This window comes from Myripristis murdjan, chromosome 2 (assembly GCF_902150065.1).
Source record: "Myripristis murdjan chromosome 2, fMyrMur1.1, whole genome shotgun sequence".
In the NCBI taxonomy this organism is placed as follows: Eukaryota; Metazoa; Chordata; class Actinopteri; order Holocentriformes; family Holocentridae; genus Myripristis; species Myripristis murdjan.
In genome coordinates this window covers 1,681,584-1,702,679 of record NC_043981.1, presented here as the reverse complement: position 1 = coordinate 1,702,679, position 21,096 = coordinate 1,681,584, and the positions used below count along the sequence as shown (strand labels likewise).

Here is a 21,096-nt window from a genome sequence, read left to right as displayed (position 1 = left end):
TGGTCTTGACTTGGACTTCTCTATCAGTGATGGGCAGGCTTGTGCCTTTAGTTGTTCATTGTCTCTCTTTGGAAGATTCTGAGGCTTGCTGCCCTTGTATTAGCACAGAGGCTTTGTATGTGAGGCACTTATCATGGAGTGGTGGAGGTTTCTGGGTCTGAGAACAGAGCTTTGGGGGCGAGCAGGTTTGAAAATGTAGTTCTTTGCCGTGATGGCTGAGCACATGGGCCCCAGACCACTCCAGGCCCCAATCATCAGAGGCCCCGATCACTCGTTGTCTGGTTATTTTGTGGTTATGAATAAATTCAAAGCAGACTCATTAAACACCATACAAGCCCAGACAATTTTCTTTGTGATGTTATGGGGCATTGACACAGTTTGTCCTGGAATGCCAGACAGCGCCATTTGGCACTGGATATGTACACCATGGGCTCCAAGAATAAGACTAAGAGCCTCTACCCCAGACCACTAGGCTCCTAATGTGGCCTCAGACTGCCCTCCCTCCCCTCCAATCATACACATATACTATGTATTACTATTACTGCTCCCAATGTATTCAAACTCTTTAGTGCGTAGATAAATTGAAGGAGCTTACAGGATTGCATTTCACTGAGATTGTACCTCACATGATTACATGAAACAAAAAAACTTGACTGATTGATTGATTGATTGATTGATTGGTTGATTGATTGATTGACTGATTGATTGATTGAATAAGAGTGAGAAAAGAATTATGCATTTTAGATGTTCTTTTTTCATGTATTGTAGGAAGAGGGAACAGAAAGAAATGGTCTCCACATTTTCATTTCTTTCAGGTGGTGTTTTTGGAGTTATTGGCAAAGGTACAGAGACTGTCTAGTTTTGTATGTGTATATATTCATCATTTCATTCAGTGTCAAAATGGTTGAATGGAACCCAAATGAAGTTTGTGATTCATGGTCCAATGGTGCTGTGACCCAGCCCCAGAAGGTGCTGCTAGTACTGACTAATGTTTATGAGTCAAGCTCCAGGCATATTGCATCCATTAGGTCAGTCAGTGCTGGATAGTGGCTTCAGCAGTCTGAAGATGATGATGGAGATTATTCCTCAACACATTACACACTACTCTGTCAGTACATGAAATTAAGGTACCATCCTGTAGGACAGTGGTTTTCAAAGTGGTGTCCGCGGACCCCCAGGGGTCGTTGAAGGGCTTCTAGGGGGTCTTCAGCAAAATGATGAATAGTTTGGATACATACAGATGCCTGTCACAAGCATCACTGATTGTGCATCATTGATCTGACCTGTAAATACATCTATATAGTTTATATAGTTTTCATGTCATTTTTCTTGCTAATTTTCTGCCGATTTTCTTGTAAATGTATACTAATTTCTTGCTGATTTTCATGTCATTTTTAGCTAATTTACTCAACAACTTTTTCCTGAGCTTTTGAAAGAGTGACTTGATTTCTTTAAAAAAAAAAAAAAAAAAAAAACATGGGAAAAGGGCAACAAGCAAATTAGCGGAAAAAAAAATGACTGTGAAATCAGCAAGACATTTTTTAAAACATAGAAATAAATAAATAAATAAATGATAACAGGAAAATTACCAGAAATCTACCAAAATAAATGACAGAAAATTAGTACATTACCAGTACATTACAATTACTATTACATTACAGTTTGAAAAAAAAAATAAAGAAAACTATTTATATTTGGGGACGTTTTTTGCTAGAGAACAGTCTCACAAATGAATATCGACTCTTAATATCAGCTACGGGTGGCCTGGATTACTAATAATCAATATTGGTATTGACCATTAAAATCAAAATCAGCCGATCCAAATCCACATGTCAACTCATCTTCTCCTATTTATCTACATCCCCTCCATCTAAGAAAGGAAAATCAACAACAGACAATAGCTTTTACCTGGATTCACCTTATTAAAAGAAGAAGTGTCCCTAAAATTCTTCCTGGATGACCTATTATTCTGTTGTTCTTAGTTTTAGCCAAGAACTGGCAGATTGCTTTTGCAAACACTAGCAGCCATCCATGTTGACATCATCTGTTACTTTGAGAAATATTTCCAAGTAACACCGCTCTCATTCATCACTCACCATCTGCCATGCAAATGCCAGCGGCCTGTAATGGGCCCGCTAACCTGGCTGTTTGTGCCGTCTTTTCATTTTTTATAATGTCTCTGCCGTCTGCTGTTCAGCGTCTTTAGGATAGATCCCCCCACCTTTTTCCTGGGTGATGTAAGATGCCTCTATTCCAAACTGAGACATGACTTGAACTAGTTTGAACCCTCTCCTCCAGGAAAAAAATGATCAACTGTAGTGTTAATGAACCCAATTCCAAACAGGATGCAAGGCAGAGGGAGAATTTAAAGTTTTTAAATTGCGTTTCATAAATGTGAAGTGTGGTATGAATAGAGCTTGTATTTATCAGAAATTACATCTGTTTGCATGGTAAAGAGGCAGAATCAAGTAACCTTGCGCCTAATGTTAGTTTAACCTTTTTCCAAAACATGGAAAAAATGAGTGATGATCAAATTAGCAAGAAATGTCCCAGAATTCAGAAAGGATTTAGTAAAACATTTTGTAAAATGGGGATGACATGCAGCAAATGGGCTGAGATCAGATTCAAACCCAGGACGCTGTGATCAGGACTCAGCCTTAACGCATGCACTGACTCTAGTATCTGGAAACAAATCAAAAGAACAAATCAGTTCGTACTTTTTATGTGTGTGAATAGACAGGATGGGGGGGTGGGGGGGTTCATTTCTGCCTCAGTCGTCCGGGGACGCTCCCCTGTGAGGAAATTAGAAACGTGGATCCTTCCATGCGTGCAGCCAGAGATGACAGGAAGGCAGCTGAGCGTCACGGCTCACACCTCCCGAGACGGTCACACAATCTGTAGCGCTACCTGAAATGTTTTGCTCGTGTCACATCAGAACATATCAAACATGCATCAGAACAACATTGTATTTACATCTAAGTTCATAACTGCATCAGTAAAGATCATCATGCATATATAGTGTATTATGATCAACTTATGATGCATTTTTGTCACTATTATGTGATTGAAATGTTGCTTATAACAGGAGTTTTCACTTTTTCGTGTGCTGGACCCCCAAGTTGACTCTCAATAAGCCGCTGCCCCCAGAGTAGCTCAGTAGGGATCCTGATATCAAGAGATTTTTTTTCACAAGCATTTAAACACAAGAAATCTGACCCAGCATCACCGATCAGATTCTTAAATATCATTTTAATAATTAAAAATATAGGTTTGTTGTAATTATTGATCTAGCACTTGAGCTCATAGCCATTTTGCACAATGATCTGCACATTATCTTCTGCTGTTGTGTTTTTACTGTGTTCCCCATATAACTGGCCACTGCAGATAAGTAGTTTTATGAAGTTTCTGAACTAACTGTAACAATTTGTTCGTGGAATAAAGAGGAAGGGCTGGGGTTCCAGAAGTTTCCCCCCATCTCATATGTCCCCTACTCCCCTGGACAGTTTGTTAAAAACAATCAAAATTCACTGCAAATCTATGTTTCTCTTTTGTGCATTTTGTTTAAAAAAGTTTAATTCTTTTAAATGAAGTAATGTTCAGTTATAAAAGAAAACAGCACTTGATTCCCCCTATAGCAGCTTGTCTCCAGTGGTTATCTTGGATAGTGGAAAATAATCAGACAATCACTGACATCAGATGTGTTTCATGCCACAATCTGGTCATCCAAGCTCCCTGACAGGATGTGATCGCTGTCAAAGAGCTCTGGTGGGCAACTGACACCTTAGCAAGAGAGACAGGACAGACGAGTGATGACAAAACCTGATGCTCACCATCAGAACCAATACCATCAGTCTTCAGCTTACCAAACAGTGTTACATGTAAATATGTTGCTCAGTGTGAGCGCATGGTAACTTCAAAAAAAGAGGAAAAACAGATTATTAGCATAATTTCCTTGAAATTCTACTTAAGCTATTTTGGAGTAATTAAAATCTAAACCCATGAAGCAGTGGAGGATTTAGAAATTTGTACATGAGGTGGCAAAGGGGGACATGGAATTTTTGTGGATAGAATAGTTTCATTTCATTCCAATTTAAATGCTTGTGAATTTGTGAAAATGTTTTCACAAGCATTCAAACAGATAGCATTTAAACACAACACGATGGAGCCAAAAATCTGAATTTCAGATATCGGAGTCCTAAATTTACAAGAAAAAATTCACAACTTTATGAAAAAAAACTTGTCACAAACTTGCTGAGAAATACTGTGGCATTAAAGTTTTTTCTTGTAAATTTACCACTTTAATCTCAGAGAATATCAAAGTTTTTCTCAAAATATTAACTCCCCTCCCTCACAGCTCTGTGAGTTTTTTCCCCCCTGCAACAGCCCTAATACGGCATCGCACAATTCTATAATTAAAACAAACCAATAAATATTTTCATATTTGAATCCTGAGGGCAAAATCACTTCAAGTGGGGGTCCAGGGCTTAATGAGAGTCAATTTGGGGGTGCAGAACATGAAAAAGTGTGAAAACCTGTGCTCTATACAATGTATCAGTTCATACTGTATGCATTCCAGTGTAATGATACAATGTATCCCTGAAGGCATGGCATGCAATCCTTTCCAATCACAGCAAGCAGTAACTAACAACACTAAACTATGCTGGTGGTAAAATCTTGTAATCCCAGCTGCTGTGCTTTGTGCCTCACATGTATCAGCGCTTTAGCATAGAGGTCTGTGGGGAAACATTTTGGCAGCGTAGCAGAAATCTATCTGCTAACGAGGGCAGAGAATGCAGCCAGACATCCTGTTCTGCATCCCCTACAGAGACCTGGTGATGCAACGCCATGTCCTACACAGAATAACACGACTAAGACCAACCACATCCTTGTGGTATACTAGAGGAGAAGCCATATAGTCTCACTACCATGCTGTTTCAAATCCATACAAGAGGATGTGTTTTAGTTTTTGTCATTTCAGTTTATGTGTGTGTGTGTGTGTGTGTGTGTGTGTGTGTGTGTGTGTGTGTGTGTGTGTGTACGTTTTGATCTATTGTTTGTATGGCACACACCTTCACATTATAAATTCAAAAGATGGAAAGATGGATTTGAGAGTTATTATAGTTCACATCTAAGTAATTAGATGCTAATTTTGTGGTTTTATACCATGTTTGTCTGAAATGTGATCACCAAAAAATCAAGTTGAAATGTCAGAGTTGTGAGATCTTTGATAGCACCCTAAGCTCCGCAACAGAAACTGTACCCTGATCTTCAACAAGATTCCATTGCCGCCGCTTTTTCCCCTTCCCTGTGTGACAGCATAGCATGACCAATTCTCTGTTGTTTTGGGCTATCAGAGACAATGGTGGATATTCGCTAATCCAAACCAAATTATCCCAGATCACAGAATAATAGAAAAGAATGACATTCAGTGTTCTTCCTTTGTAAGACTCCTAATCTTTGTTTCATGGCCGTTACAAATCGCATTAGGGGAGCAACCAGAACAAATGTTCTCTCTAAGCTGATAGTCTGGTGATCTGCATTCAATCTATCACACTGACCAGATAATAACAATAGCTTGTCAATCATCTGTCTCTCCTTCATGTTGTTCCAAGATTTTTTTTTTTTTTTTTTTTTTTTTTTTTGCTTCCTTTCATGGGCTACTAGTTACTTGGGTAAACTCACTTTAACCACCTTGCAAAGTAAGAGTTTGCCACCCTTTTATGCTGACTGAAATGTATTTTGATATCAAATTTATGGCATAATCAAAGTTTTAAAGAAAAAAAAACTTCTGTTCAACTCTGTTCACTTAAAAGGTGCATTATTTGTTCACCCTTCAGCTGAGCCTAAATCCCTAGACACGTGAGTGCTGTAAACTGGTGTTCTCCAGCTTCACTCTAATAATAATCTACTTCGCTTGAGGGTGGAGCGGTGAGACTACCAAGGAACGACTGAAGCCGCTGTATTTTCAACACGGACTCCTCGGACAGTGACACACAGTCGGACACGGAAGCAGAGGAGAATGTGGTTGCTGTCAGTCTTGCTGCCTCTCGTACGGCTGTATTTATGTGGCGTTAAAGTTCTTCTGTACCAGCTGTTCAACAGATCGTTTACGTTACCAGGTCAGGTCAACTTCTGTTTATCACGCGTCTTATTGTCTTGCGGATTCGTGCTGTTTCAAGTTTCATTTCTGAGCATCTCTGATAGGGTCTGCTCGTACGCCAAACTCCGTTCAAAATATAGCAGTTTAATGTTGACTCGTGAATCGACAGCATAAAACATGATGGACTTTATTTCAGAGGAGATAGAGTATTCTCCAAATCCATCATACATCTAATAGGCCAAACAGCACCAGTACTCATACAATATAAAGGCTTCTGCTGACTCTTCTGCTGCGGTCTTCTTGTACTCCGGATGAAGGATGTGTGGTAATTAGCGAAGTGTGAGTCTCGTTAAAGTTGAGATTTTATTCAGATGAAGTACTGCTAAAGTGATCGTATGTATGCCGAAATTACCGTAAGGCTCTCACAATTCTGATAGCAATCCTAAGTAATATTACACAAAGTGTGTATCTTAGCAGGCGAGATAAGGCGGTGTGTAACTATAGTTTTAATGGGACTTCGGTGAAGGTGTTTATACGACAGAACAACAGAACTCTGCTGAAGCCAGCAAACTAATCACCAACTTAACATTCATTTTGTAAATCTAGCTTAGTGTTATGTCAGATGCAAAGCATTTATCAGGAAGCATTCAGCATAGTGTCCACCTAATGTTACTTTATATGCTGTACAGATTAACCACTAAACGCTGAGAGCTCAGAGCTCAAATTCAGTCGTTGACAGCAAACTTATACCAAGGACATTTAACCTGTTGTATTGTCTGCCTCCTGGACTAGCGTTATGCTATTTTTGTAGTTCCATACACTGGAAATTAACACTAGATTTAACTGAGCAAGCCTAGCCCAGAGAGTGTTTGGAAGTCTGTGACCTTTAACCTAGAAACTGTCCAGTTGACATCATATGATTTTGAAATCTAAGCTCCTAAGGGGAAATACCACTGAATGTCAGCATTCAGATAAATTAAAACATGCACAGTCTGGTGTAAAGGCCTCTCTGTCTGCCATTTTTAGCCTTATAAAAGAGGTTTAATCACAGATAGTCATGTGAAACTAAAGGTCCACAGATCATAAATTGGAATAGTGACTTTCTTGAAATAAAAGTACGTTTTGTAGTTTCAGTCTGTTGACAATACTTAAATATAACGCTCAGCTGGGTGCAGAGCTCAGAACAATATAGAAATCCACGATCAGTGTCCTATTAGCAGTTATAGTATGACATATACCACTATCCATTTTGGTTGAAAATGGGTTTTATTCTCAGGTATTGGTAGGTTTGACCTGGCAGTTCTTAAAAGTGAGGCCATCTTTTATTTAAAAGAAATGATACATCTCAGTGATGCAACATTACCTTTTTAAATCATGACGCCAAGCAATAAACCAGGAGTTAATCAAAATATTTGCATATGATTCCTAATAACAAACATTCTGGGTTAACATGAAACATAATATTGTAAGAATAACTAAATTAGTCCACTGAGGATAAAACTTCTCATGTAAACACCATTTACAACGTTATCATTCTGAAGATTGTATTTAAAATTTTTATTATTAGGACACATCAGGCTAATCTGTGTTAAAACATGTGATACCACAAGTGAAAAATCACTAATTAGTTGCACTTTGATACAATGGAAGGGATTGTATCTGTCAACAGTGAAGGAATTATACTCTTTGGTGGCCTCATAATCTTACAAAGAATGCAGGCTGCTTAAGCCTTGGTTACGTATTGGGTGTTTGTTCCTTTGTGGCAGAAAAATAAGGTCAAGATCTAGGCCTAAGTACAAGAACAAATATGTAGGAAGAATATTGTATCCTTTTATATTTTATCTTAATATATTTACATTATTAGTATGCAACTTGCAATGTATGAAATAACAAAATTGATTCTTGTTACTTAAAATATTAGCTTAGTCTGTCTCATCATCAGGATTCTGCCTACTAATTTAAAAATGAGCAACAGTGATGGTGACATTCCAGCAGGTTATAATTCAGCTGGTATTTAACCCAAGGCACTTCTTTCAAAATCTCATCTCAGAGTAGGTTCACAAATAGTTGTTATGTTTTCATCATCTTGTAAACCTCCTCAAATGTTTATTTTACTATTCTTGTTAGGTACTCAATAATGAGTGAAGGCATCTAGATGGATTGTTTGCCAAAGGAACCAATGGAGGGTAGAAGTGCAGGAGCTTCATCCTCTGGGCTCAATCTTGTTGCTCACCCACGGGCAAAAAGCAAAGTCTGGAGATACTTTGGCTTTGACACGGATGCAGATGGGTGTATATTGCACTGGAAAAGGATTTATTGTCGTGTGTGTATGAGTCAAATTGCTTACTCTGGAAACACTTCCAATCTGTCATACCACCTAGAAAAGAACCACCCTGTAGAGTTCAGTGAGTTTGTGAAAAGCAACACAGATCAGATGCGGGAGGCGTATGCTACAGCCTTCTCCAGGATCAAGGCTGAGCCCTCTGCCCCACATCTTCAGCAATCCCAGGACACAAACTCAAGGCAGAGTTTCGGCTATGAAAATAGAAGACACAATGATCTGACAGTAGCTGTCATCAACTTCATCTGTGAAGGGATGTACCCTGTTTCTATAGTTGAAGAGCATACTTTCAAGTCCTTACTGAGAACCATTGATCCTGGATACTCACCACCCAGCAAAAGCGACCTTGCAGTTAAAATGCTTCCGCAGATGTATTGTCGCACCCGTGAGATTGTCCTGACTGAATTAGCTGGGGTTGTGAACTGTGGAGTCACCACAGACCTTTGGCAAAGCCAAACCCAGAACAGAACTTATATTTCACTCTCCATGCATTCTGTTAATCACAACAGTACAACTGGCTTCTCCGTAACCAGCAAGTGCCTTAAAACTTTTGAAGTGCAAGAGGACAATACTGCAGAAAATATCACTAGAGCAATATATGAAGCCTTTGTTGAATGGGGCATAACTCATAAAGTGAGCGGGGCCACTACTAATGGTTCAGTGGATATCGTGAAAGCATGCTCACTCCTGGAACTGTCGGTAGAAATGCCTTGCCTTGGACACAGCATCAACCGAGCAATGGATGAAGCCTTTGAGCTGCCTCGAATAGACAGTTTTTTGGGGTGTTGTCGCAAACTTGTCGATCATTTCCGAGAAACACCAATGGCAATGTATCTACTGAGACAAAAACAGAAGCAGCATGGCCTTTCTCTGTGTACATTGCTCACAGACAGGGGCAGGTCTTGGTTGGCTACGCTGGCAATGCTCCAAAGGATTAAAGAGCAACAGATTGCTATAACTGCAATGCTTGTGGAGAATTCCAACAACCATAATTTGACCTTTGATGGTGCTGACTGGGCCATGGTGGAGGGTTTGATTGAAGTCCTACAGCCATTTAAAGTTGTGGCAAACATGATCACTTCCTGTACATACCCGACAATTAGTATGGTGAGGCCTGTGCTTCACATGCTATTGAACACAACCCTCAAGGTCAAGGAAGGGGACCTCAAAGAGATCAGCATGACCAAAGAAGTAATCTCAAAGGTTCTGTCCAGCACTTACTCACAGACGCAGGAAATTTCAACATTCCTCAACATTGCTACATTCTTGGATCCACGGTACAAGAGACTGCCTTTCCTGTCCACTCAGGAACGCTCCCAAGTTGAGAGTAATGTCATTGATGAGGCAAAGGCAATTCTTGAGAAACAGATTGCTGAGCAACCCTGTCTTGACGATTTCTCTGTGATGTCTGATGAGCCGCCTAGCAAAAAACAGACAACATTAACGCAGCATCCAGGGTGCAGTGCGACCCAAGACAACCCACTGGCCGCCATTTTTTGCCAGTCAGACACAGACCAGAGCCAGGAAGAATTGCATGCTCAGGTGGTGGAGGAGTTGAGCAACTACAAATCACAAAGGATCTTGGGACTAAACGAAGACCCTTTGCTTTGGTGGTCGAGCCATGCGGCCTTGTTCCCCACCCTCCCCAAGGTTCTTCAGAAATACTGGTGTGTTCCTGCCACCAGTGTCCCTTGTCATAGACTGTTTAGCTCCTCAGGCACTGTTCTCTGTGGAAAGAGGAACCGAATAGCTCCAGCACTGGTAGATCAACAGGTGTTCCTGTATGAGAACATGCGGAGCTATTATGAGCCAGAGCCCAGAGAAGATGATTTGGAGGACCTTTGGGATGAGAATTGCACTGTGGGTCAGCCACTGGAGTGAATATGTTTATAGCACAGAACTTGAATTGAAGTAGAACAAACTTTCCCATTCAAATCACCCTAGTAGGATAGTTAGCGCATCGGCCATTTTAAACTTTGTCCGTTGCTGGCCTAACTTCATACTCCAGTGGGTGCTAACTCTGATCATTGATCAGCAAGTAACCACAGCACAAGATATCTTTTCACTTCTCAAAGGAGTATGACACACTTTATTGCCCTAAAGACGTGTGTCACTGTAGCAACTAACCACAATTGCCATTTTATTCTGCACCAGCCAAATGACCAAGGCAGTTCAATGACCATTCTACTCCATTCAAGTTCTATGGTGTATACCTTAGCATAAGGTCAAAAGATATTTGAATTTGTATTATAGTCAATTTATTTTGTATAATCTACATGCAAGAGTCTCTCTGATATGAAAATGCTATGATCCAGGTTAGGGATGCACAATATGGATTTTTTTCAACTGATGTCAATAACCGATAATTACCTGGTTCTCGTGGCCAATACCTATACGATAAGTGATAATAATTTCACATTTTTGTTTTTGTTTTAAAAAGCAGTTCATAACCTGTATTTTATGCACACCAGAGAGTAACAAAGGCAAAGATGTAGTGAGCAAAGATGGATGATTTAATATTCCATATCTCTGGCATAACCAAATCTGTCGACACAACAAAAATAGAGAACAGTTCAGATTCTTCAATTATTGTTATTATTGTTATTGTTATTATTATATAGTGAAGAACATCAAAAAACTTCACAAACATACTTTGACTTTTATAGAATATTTTTCCAATTTGCATACTCACTGGACTAACGTCAGAAGTCAACATGTCCATGATAAAACTTCTGTCAGTTTCGTTGGTAGGGATCAGACTGTGCATGTGTGTGGTGAGCACATCATACAGGACAGGCAGGCATACGTCTGCAAAGTAGCTGTGGCTTGGCAGAGTGGACCGGGGCTCCAAATGCCCCAGTAGCTGGCAAAACCCCTGGTCTTTTACGATGGAAAAAGGCTGGTCATCAAGAGCCATAAATTCAATGATTTTGTCATGACCTTCTTTAGGCTTTGGGCTGTCTCTGCTAAAGTTCCTGCAGTTTTCAAATGCCTGTTGAATAGGGACTCTGCCACACTTGCTTTTTTTTTTTTTTTTTTTTGTGCCAACGCTAGCTGCTAATGCTTCATATTCAGTCCACCTTTCAGGTGACTTGTAAGATTTGTTGTGTTGAAACTCCTAGACTTTTTCCCTCCTCTAGGAACCTTTGTGAAATATGTTTTGCAAATTGCAGTCATGTCGTCTTCCTCTGAAACAGTGAAAATCCTCCACACTGGTGATGCCATGTTTAGCTGCACTGCACAGCTAGCCTGATGTCAGGCATCAAAGCATAGCACCACCTACTGTACTGTCAGTATTTATTGACTATAATTTCATTAAAATGTTGAAATAACAACATAAAAATCACATTATCTGTTGATAATTCATCAGATCGATATATATCGTGCATCCCTAATCAAGATGTTTATCAGTCACTGGTAATATTCTTTGATTTTGGCTTACTGTCTCTCCTTCAAAAGGAACATAAACATTTAGGGCAGTCTGTACCCTTTAATATCTCGAATTTTACTCAATCTATAATCCACAAAATATGAGAAAATTATTGCACACTGCTATCACTGAAAAAAAAAAAACTCATTACACCAGGCTTGTTCTGCTCATATAAAATGTGTAGTAAAGGCAGTGTTGTCCGATCGAAACACTATTTACTGTTATTAAGAGAATTAGAATTTAAGAGGAAATTTAGAGAACAGTTATGTGTGTTGTGATTACAGTTGTACAAAAGCAGATCATTACAGTCATGTCTTTTGTCCTGAACGTTTTTTTTCCCTGCATTCTCAGAATTTCATTCAAAGCTAAATAGTAGGCATAGTCTTGCTTGAGATAAATATTTTCAGCATTTCTAGTATTGATAGTGAATTGTGCTGATGACTTGTAGTCATGCTCTGCAAAATATGGCCTTATAAAATATGCTGTAAAATGTTTATTAAAGCTTTTATTCAACAGTTCCAGCCATTCTTTTCTCGTTGATATCTTTTAATACATTTTTTCTTGTTGTATTGGGCCAACTGCAATTTTAATCAACTATTCTTGTTATATTTACAGCATAGATTTTGTCACCTGCATCCTAAGTATTATGACTGAGGGTGTATAGATAAGCACTAGACTGGGCTTCCATTTTGCTTTCCGTTTAAAAGCCATGCGGCAGCCAGCCAGCTGACAGGGGCATCTTATCTGATGGATGAGTTGTTGCAACAAAAACAAGATCTTTAACACTCCTTCCTCCCTGCAAGGTCAGAATGTGGATCAATGAGGCTCATTGACCTGGTTGTGACTCAAATGTTGTGTTAACCCTACCAACCATCTCCACTGCAAAAATCACACAAGAAAACTGAATAGAAACAAGGGATGAATTAAAGTCCGATGGGAACTAGTGATTTTCTTTGATAGATGACTATTAGAAGTGAAGGACTGCGTTATGTTCTCATGTGGTACCCTCTCTCCTCTCATGCAGTCTTACCCAAGCAAAATGGAAGGGTTGCCATAGTGACTGGGGGTGCCCGTGGAATGGGTTTTGAGACTGCAAGACACCTGGCAAGCCTTGGCATGCATGTTGTAATAGGTAGGCTATTGTACAACACACCATTACTGTGCGTTCACTCTTCCAGCAACTTGGTTTACGGGCCATTTTATTCTGAATGTGCCAGGCTCTGACTGCATCTCTGTGCTCCTCTCTTGCAGTAGAGTTTTGAATAGTCAAATCAGGGTTTGCCTTTCTCAGCTTTACTATTTATTTGGTTGAGTCCACATTGTAAGCCAGGAAGTACTAATGACAAAGAATCAATCAGAACTAAGAAAAAAGGCGATGAAAGGAGTTCAGAGTTTACCATAGACTAGGGCTGAACAATTAAGCAAAATGTTATCAAAATCAGAATATGGCCAACTGCAATATCCAAATAGCAGGAGCTGCAATATTTTGATAAAGGTAAAATGTAAGGGCAATACTGTTATAAATGAATTATTGTGGTGCCACAGAGATGCCCTGACCAAAAAATATTCTCTAGATGTAAGAAAGTATGCTTGTTTGGCATAGACAAAAATCACATAATTTTAATATTTTTTTCAGTGAATATGAAAACTATGACTCAAAAATGATAACTGAAGTATACTGCAATTGCAGTATCTGTTAAAATAATCATTCAGCCCTACCATAGACCCTAACGTTGGATTGATTTTCAGGCATCGCTTTTAAGATGTTTATTCTTGTAGTCTCAAATAAAAGTTGTGTTGAGGTCTGAAGTTTTGAATGGCTGTAATCAGCTTGTCCGTGTTGTATTTGCAAGGTAGAGCTATTGCTCATGAAGCAAAATCACATTGGTAGAAAACATTGGTAGAAAAACTTGAAAGTACAGCCCTTTGCTGCATGTCATCCCCTATCCTCTAGTAAAGCAAAATTGCCCCCCAAAAAATCTTTATAAAAATAATAAAACAGAAAATACTCTAAAATACTCTAAAAATATATAATGTAATATAAAAGAATATAAAAGAAACTGTAAAGGGAAAAAAATCAGCTTTAGTCTATGATGACGGCCATAAAAATGACCTTTGCATTTGAATATGTTAAGATGAGACTTTGCAGTTTCCAACAAACAACAACAACAACAACAACAAAAAAGTGCCCATTTGAAAATATTTTTTAAAAGAAATAAAAGGAATCTTATTTATCTTTCAGAGTGTTAATAGTACATGAAAGCATTGTGGATTAGGCTATGCAGACTCTGAGTCAATGACAAATGTGGACCCTGAAGAACCACTGATTGAGATTAATTTAATAAATTTGTTGAGGTCAACTGTTATGAGGTGAGTCTGTTCTCTGGTTCAATAATGATCCAGAATGCAGCATTCAGAATAAGTAAAATAATGTTGACTCACAAAAATTGGATCTAGAGTCAGTTTCTTCACCACCATGTCTTATTCATTTCTGTTCAGCAGCCAAATGATTGAAATTAACAGTTTACAATTTAGTTGATTCAGTTTAAAATTTTTGTGTTGCCAATTCCTATTGCTTTGAACAAAAATGAGCTGTTGCCAGGGTCTTGTTGAAACCCAGTGAGGCAGTAGGTTTGAGGTGAAGTAGTGGAAATCTGCTGGACATCTGACCAGCAAGCCTCTTTCATCTCCATCATGTCCAGCTGGAAACGAGGAAGACGAAGGCTTGGCAGCTGTCAAGAAGATTCATGAAGAAGGCAGCGATGGGAAAGGTAACTGTCTCTGTCTCTGCTCACACTTTTCAATTTAACACTTTCTCCCAGAAAATGTGTTGTCATCCAGAAAACACCTGCCGTGAGAAATGTAAAGGGTTCCTGCACCATCATTGATAGTGTACATGGCAGGACTGGAACAATGAATCGAAATATCAAAATTGCACTATGGCCAACCGCAATATCCAAATTGCAGGAGCTGTAATTTTGTGATAAAGGTAAAATGTGTGGCAAAATGTGTAAATAAAGTATTATGATGCTACAGAGATCCCCTGGCCTACAAATTGTGTTTTCCAGATGGAAGAAAACATGTTTGTTTGGTAGAGACTCCAGGAAAAATCACACCATCATCATTAAAATAGCATTTTCAGTGGAATGAAAATTAAAATGCAAGAATTATCACTCCTACTAAAATTGTGAATCATATTGTAATCACAGTATCTGTAAAATTAAAGGCAATGTGATTTTTTTTTTTTTTTTAACCATATGATTCAGCCTGGATTCAGCTATTTCACCCACCAAAAAGCTGTCCCTTTATATGAGTTTGAAGACCAAATGGAATGACTGTCTTATCTCCTTGATATTATGTATTTTCTGTTATAATATACCCCATTGGTCAGGTATGAATCACGCCTAAATGTAAACCAATAGGCATCATGGGGGGTAAAAGCCATGAATTGTATATGAGATCTCAAAAACACCAGTGGTACAACAACACAACTTCTTAGCATTAAGCTCTTTTGAGGACTTTATTATTAAGCTTATTAATATACTTGAACTGTTCTCTGATTGGTTCTTGGTTTGAATGGAAACGTTTGAACTGACAGTGTTCTCAGCACTGAACAAAAGAAAGGAAAAGATAAGTTTTGTTATCTAAAGGAGGACTCAACACATTGTCTTAAATTATATCTGTTGAGGTCTTTAAAAAGATTTGAATTTGACTTTAAAAATGGCATGAGAACCCTCAGGGCTTAGTTAGCTCAATGCTAAGAGTGGGGATATCCCATATTTTGAGTATGAAAAGAGCTCAGAGCTAATCCTAACCCTAACCTTTAGTCACATAGCTCTTTAATATGAGTTGGAGCTGTATGTATTGATTTTTCCCCCTAAAATCACTTCGGAGATCATTAATTGAAGTAGAAGTAAACAAAGCAGATTTAAGGAAAGTTTGATACAGCAAAGAAAGCAAATTAAATCACAGTTATAATATGTAACAATGCAAGAGTATCCAAGGCTGGAATTTTATTACAAGCAGTCATTTTTCCTAATTCTAATCTAATCTTCTTTTGTTCTAATGCAACTAAGTTCATCCTTGGCCACACAAGAGCTGGGGGGCCAAATGTTGCAGCCAGATGAAACATATTGTCCTGCAGATGTGATTCAGAGCCAAAGTTCAGGGGGAGAGGCATGTCTCCAGCCCCAGCAGCACCTGCCCACCCTCATTTCTCTTGTCAGCGCCGCAGTGTGTGTTGAAGTCAAATAAGCTTATGGATCACTGTCATATTCTCATTGACAGTGACAGACAACAGCATGTTCACAACTGTGGACTTTTACTGTATTGACCCATTTTATTGCTTATGCCCACTCACCCTTCCTCTCAGCAGTCACTCTGTGGCTTGTGGCAGGTGGACTCAGTGAAAAGGCAAAATCCCAACATATCCATAACCTCCCATCTTTCTATACCCACGACTGTCTCTTGTATGTCTCTTGCTTCTCTGTAATCTGAGATCAGCCATGGCAGCTTGTAACCCGCGTCCAGATTGAATAGAAGTCTAGTGCAACAGGAGCGATGAGGTGAATCACGGCCCATCCCCCACTGATCATTGATTCATCAGCGACATATGGAGGCGAGAGGAAAGTAGTTCTGTCTTGTCAGATTGCGTTTGCTTATTTACCAGTCGGACTCTGGTGGCGTAGGGTAGTCCTCAGGGACGATGACTTCAGGTTCCATTATTCAGAGCTCCTCTATTCACTTATTCAGGCCTGTCGGCTTAATCGGGCGGGTCTTCACTGATAGCTTCACTGGTGCATTGAAAGATCGAGAGCTCACTCAGAACCTCTAGCATGTCGCTGTCCATCAAACTCACCATGAGTAATCTCATCCACCACGGTGAAAAAAGTATTTGTTTTCCTGTCTTGCACACTTTGAAACTCTTTTCAGTTGGACAGTCTGTCCAGTGTCCAATTAACTATGCATGGCACGGTCTTAAATTCCCAATTGCCCAGACATGGAAGTGGGCCAACTTTTGAGCAACTGTTGAATAAAGATGTGCTCGCGTGTGCACGCATGTGTGTATTCCAGATGGCATTACGCCTGGCACTGTGTACCCTCCAACTGGCATTTTGGCATTGCCACTTTGTGGCGCCCTCAACGGAGCTCCCATTCTCTGGCACTCAGACCAAGCATTGCCAGCTGGGGTGACACAAATCTGTTAAAGGCAATGGCAAATTGTTTCTTTCTGTGTGTAGTTATAAATCTGGATTTACAGTTAACAGTTTTTTGTGCATGCAAACTTTTAATGTACTGATGCAGCTACAGTTCATCTATCAACTGTTCACTGGACTAGTTTGTTCAGGTTACAGATTTTTTTTGTGTCCATTAAATCCAAGGAAATAGGTGCACTGTGTCAATGCTAAATGGCTTGGCATCCTCAGTCACGACAGCTTTTCTGTGTTTTTTGTGGCACATAAAAAGGATCAAAGACCACATTTCCAGCTATATCACCTTCACTGAGCATACACTTTGTCTTTCCAAATCTTTATATCATTTATATGCTCTTAGATCGCTTTGTTGTTATGCCAGGAGTAAGTTGCATGTGCTGTCACTCAAGATTCAGATTTCACAAGTTTTATTGACTGTGGCATGCAAACTGTCTCTCTTGCTGGCTTTGGGGCAGTTTCCCAGACAGAGCTTTAACTAAGACAGGACTAGGCCTGAATTGGAATTGTTAATCATCACCTAATAAGCAACTTTCCAAAACACATCTTAACTCCAGATTAGTTATTTCTTTACTATGGAGTCTATGAACTATGGAGTATTGAATACATTTAAAGTGATAATTCAGCAGATCCACATTTTTCTTGGTATCAGTAAAACCCTTGTTGAGAAGTGGTCTTTGCTTTAGTCTTCTGCAACAACGAAGACTCAGTGAAGACTGCTGTCTCTTGTATTTCTTCTGAGGTCTCACGTTTATTACAAGCAACCTACTATTGTTGCTGTCATGCACATAAAACACATCGCTTACACAGAATTGTTCCAGGGGAAAGGAAAACCCTACCTCCACAGGACAGGATCAAAATGGGCATGTGTATGTATATATAAAACGGCTGTGGACTGTGGCTGTATTTTAAAACTCAATGATGCTCATAAAATGCTCATGTCTCCTCTGACAAAGTTAAACATGCTGCCTTGGCGGTTTGATTTAAATATTCACTGACATCAGAACTAAAGATAATCTTTGACTTGGGAATCAGATCATTTATATCTAGATTAACATGAATCTAGAACAGTTTCAATCTGTAAACCAAAAAGTGAGCTACAGTTTTTGCAGTTTAAAGGGGCTTTTTAGTAAGACTAGTCCTAATTCCTGTCTGGGAAACTGCAACTTTGTGATTTCTGTACTTAAGCTCTTTCATTCTCAGTGGACTTTCAAAGTGGATGTTTCAAATCAGTACAACACACAATTCTCCTGACAATTTAATGAACAGTCAGCCACAATTATCGGCTGCTCTCTGTTCTCTGTGTCCACAGAGACCTGACCCATTTGCTTTTATGTTCAAATCTAGCCTTAAGCACTAAATTGTACAAACAATCAGAGCTGTTGGGACCGCTAAGCTGAGGAGGCCAAGTGCCTAGAGCCCCACCTTCCTCATTATAAAGCCCCTACAACCAATCACTTTTTTTTTTTATTGAAAGCACAAGTAACCTTTTGAAATCGGAGAAAAAATCACTTAATTTGTGATAAACTAGTTTGCATGAAATTACCTAAAAATTTCCAAGAAATTAATAAAAAAAAAAAAAGTTACAAGAAAATTACCTGGAAATTAGAAAAATAAAAAAATATATATATATTTTACAAGAAAATTTATCATAACCCACCACAAACAATAATGATATCCTGTTTTTACTGTCTGTGGCCATGGTTAGTGTCACCTGTTTGCATTTATCGATAAAAAGAGATTTATTTTTAGTGTAAAAAAGAAAATCCCTTCTGAACACTTGGGCAGGTTTAAATGTCCAGAGTACTGCATGAAAAGGCCAACCTAATGACAGTAATCTTGCCATCTACCCCGGAAAAGCTCTTTGTTTCAGTCTGGCTTTGTGTCAAACTGAAACAAAGACAGACATTACCAGCCGAGTGATTTGCTGAAATCAAGTGAGGCCTTCTCCATGTAGCGTGTTTAATGGACGTTTTGTAGCTTGGTATTATTCGGAAACCATCCTTGTTCTCTCTTGTGAAGCATGTCATAATTAACACAGAGCATTGTCTGAATGTGGGATGTAAATTGATGTAATTATATGCTTGAGCAATCAGTTTGGAAATGCCACAAGCAGTGGCAAGTGACTCAAGTGTAACATGCCGGTTGTTCCACATAAATCCTGTTGTACCAGGATTTGTTGGGGACAGGTTATTGTTTCATATCCATACAGCACACTCAAACGTCCGAAGCAGATAATGACTGCTGATCTACAATACAGATAGGCTGATTTATTTCTCTTAAGTAGAGGTGGCTGAAAATGATTCAGTATGAGATCGCAATTCTTCTCTCCCAACAATTATTGATTCCCTGATGCCCAGAATTGATCCTTTTCCTTAAACATTCATCACTTATGAAGAAGTAAAAGTTGAGTCCTGTTGACTTTGCTCAACAGGTTGCGCATAGATTTTATTGAAAATGCTTGTGTTCATAATTTCCTTTTACAGTCCATTCAAACAAGTTGTTCTGTTTCTATTGATCTGAGATACAAGTTATTTATTAGATTGTATTGAAAATGCTGATGAAGCCACTTCAGGTTGTCTCTCAATTTCTTTTAAAAAAAATTAGGCTTAACGCTACAGGTTGTTCCAATTGCACTTATATAAAAGAGATGTGTTGGATCATTTTGATTGATTCCACAAAACAAAGAGTTTGGTACTTCTGTTGATCAATACAAGTAAAAAGAAATGGAACTGGATTAATTGATTGAGCAGAGTTTTTTTTTTTAATCGGAGCATGTGTTTTTGAAATTTAAGACTTCCCACAATTCCCACCTCTACTCTTGAGTGCGTTTTGCATTGTGTTCTGAAAAGAAGCTACTCCTAAGGGTTAAAACACCAACAAGAAACCTGTTTCAGAGGATTCCTCATCTTTCGTAGTCTACCTTCTAACAATGTTTAAAGTGACTCAGTTAAACCAAAATTCAGTCTCTTTACTGTATTATTCTATGAGATCATATTGGTGAAATCTGTTTTAATAGGTGAAAATTCTTACTTTTTGACAGCTGAGTTTGTTTTCCTGGACTTGGCCTCCCTGAAATCCGTCCGACTGTTCGTTCAGAAGTTCAAAGCCCGAGGTCTCCCCCTTCACGTTCTGGTTAACAATGGTAAGAAGTTATAACAATATTATAAAAATATATCTTACTCACTTCCTCACAACACACTGTAATTTTGTTTGTTTGTTTGTTTGTTTGTTTGTTTTTTGTATTGTGTAAAAACCATGTTAGTCCAGTCATTTTATGAAAAAACCTAGGACAAATTGCAAGAGAAGCAAACTCAACTGATTTTGGATCCTCAGTTTGTCCTGAGTGAGGGGAAAAAAGTCCCAAGGAATCCCATTGGTGGAAAGTTTTGAAAATCACCTATTTATGACCACATATTACCAAAAAACAGTTTTTAACACACGGGGGAAAGAGGTTCCAAATTTTACTTTCAGATATCACTATAAAAATTCACAAGTTGATTACACACACAAAGACAAGAAAAAAAGTCAATTACAAGTTCTTTGAATTATTCTGTTTACACATGCATATCACACATTATCTGATTTGATATGCGCTAATAAGGAATATCAGGAATAAATGCCAGAACAGATATTTAAACAGTGAATTAAAAGGTTACTATATATAGTAACCTTGAATTAAAAGGTTACTGTATAACAGTGAATTAAGAGGTTACTATATATATAGTGCTGGCTAATTTCTGAGCTGATATTAGATGCTTTCACCTTCAAAGATCACATCTTATGGATTATTTGAATTGTTATGAAAAAGCATATCTTGCCATGATTATGCTGAATCTGTGAGAGAGGAGCATTGTGACGAGCCAGGTTAGGACTGTAAGCTTGGGGGAGTTTTGTTTTCAGCTAAAAGAGACTCAATAAAAGACACCTCTGGGGAATAATGTGTTCCTGGGAAACAGTCAAGTCAACCTGTCAGCCTTTCTTGCTCTTTGTAACAGACCAGTTAATAATTCAT

General features: G+C 38.7%; 2 protein-coding genes across 3 annotated transcripts in view; both read left to right on the top strand.

The window, feature by feature from the left end:
* The window catches only part of dhrsx (dehydrogenase/reductase (SDR family) X-linked), a 35,827-nt gene that overhangs the window by 3,457 nt on the left and 11,274 nt on the right, over window positions 1-21,096 (top strand). The window contains exons 1-4 of one of the 2 annotated variants that reach the window (XM_030070326.1): window positions 5,935-6,119; window positions 12,896-13,003; window positions 14,574-14,642; window positions 20,125-20,226. In XM_030070326.1, coding sequence (XP_029926186.1) covers window positions 6,020-6,119; window positions 12,896-13,003; window positions 14,574-14,642; window positions 20,125-20,226 — 379 coding nt within the window. In that variant the 5' untranslated portion in view covers window positions 5,935-6,019. Of the gene's footprint in view, window positions 1-5,934; window positions 6,120-12,895; window positions 13,004-14,573; window positions 14,643-20,124; window positions 20,227-21,096 lie in introns of those variants that run through there. The other variant, XM_030070333.1, reaches the window with a different exon arrangement.
* Window positions 6,005-12,075, top strand: LOC115372422 (zinc finger BED domain-containing protein 1-like). The gene is made up of 2 exons (XM_030070315.1): window positions 6,005-6,119; window positions 8,228-12,075. Exon 2 carries the CDS (start codon window positions 8,256-8,258, stop codon window positions 10,320-10,322), a length of 2,067 nt encoding a protein of 688 aa, XP_029926175.1. The 5' UTR covers window positions 6,005-6,119; window positions 8,228-8,255; the 3' UTR covers window positions 10,323-12,075.

Bases quoted from the DNA above. Each gene is read 5' to 3' on its own strand.
- LOC115372422 (XM_030070315.1), top strand. From the start codon at position 8,256: ATGGATTGTTTGCCAAAGGAACCAATGGAGGGTAGAAGTGCAGGAGCT.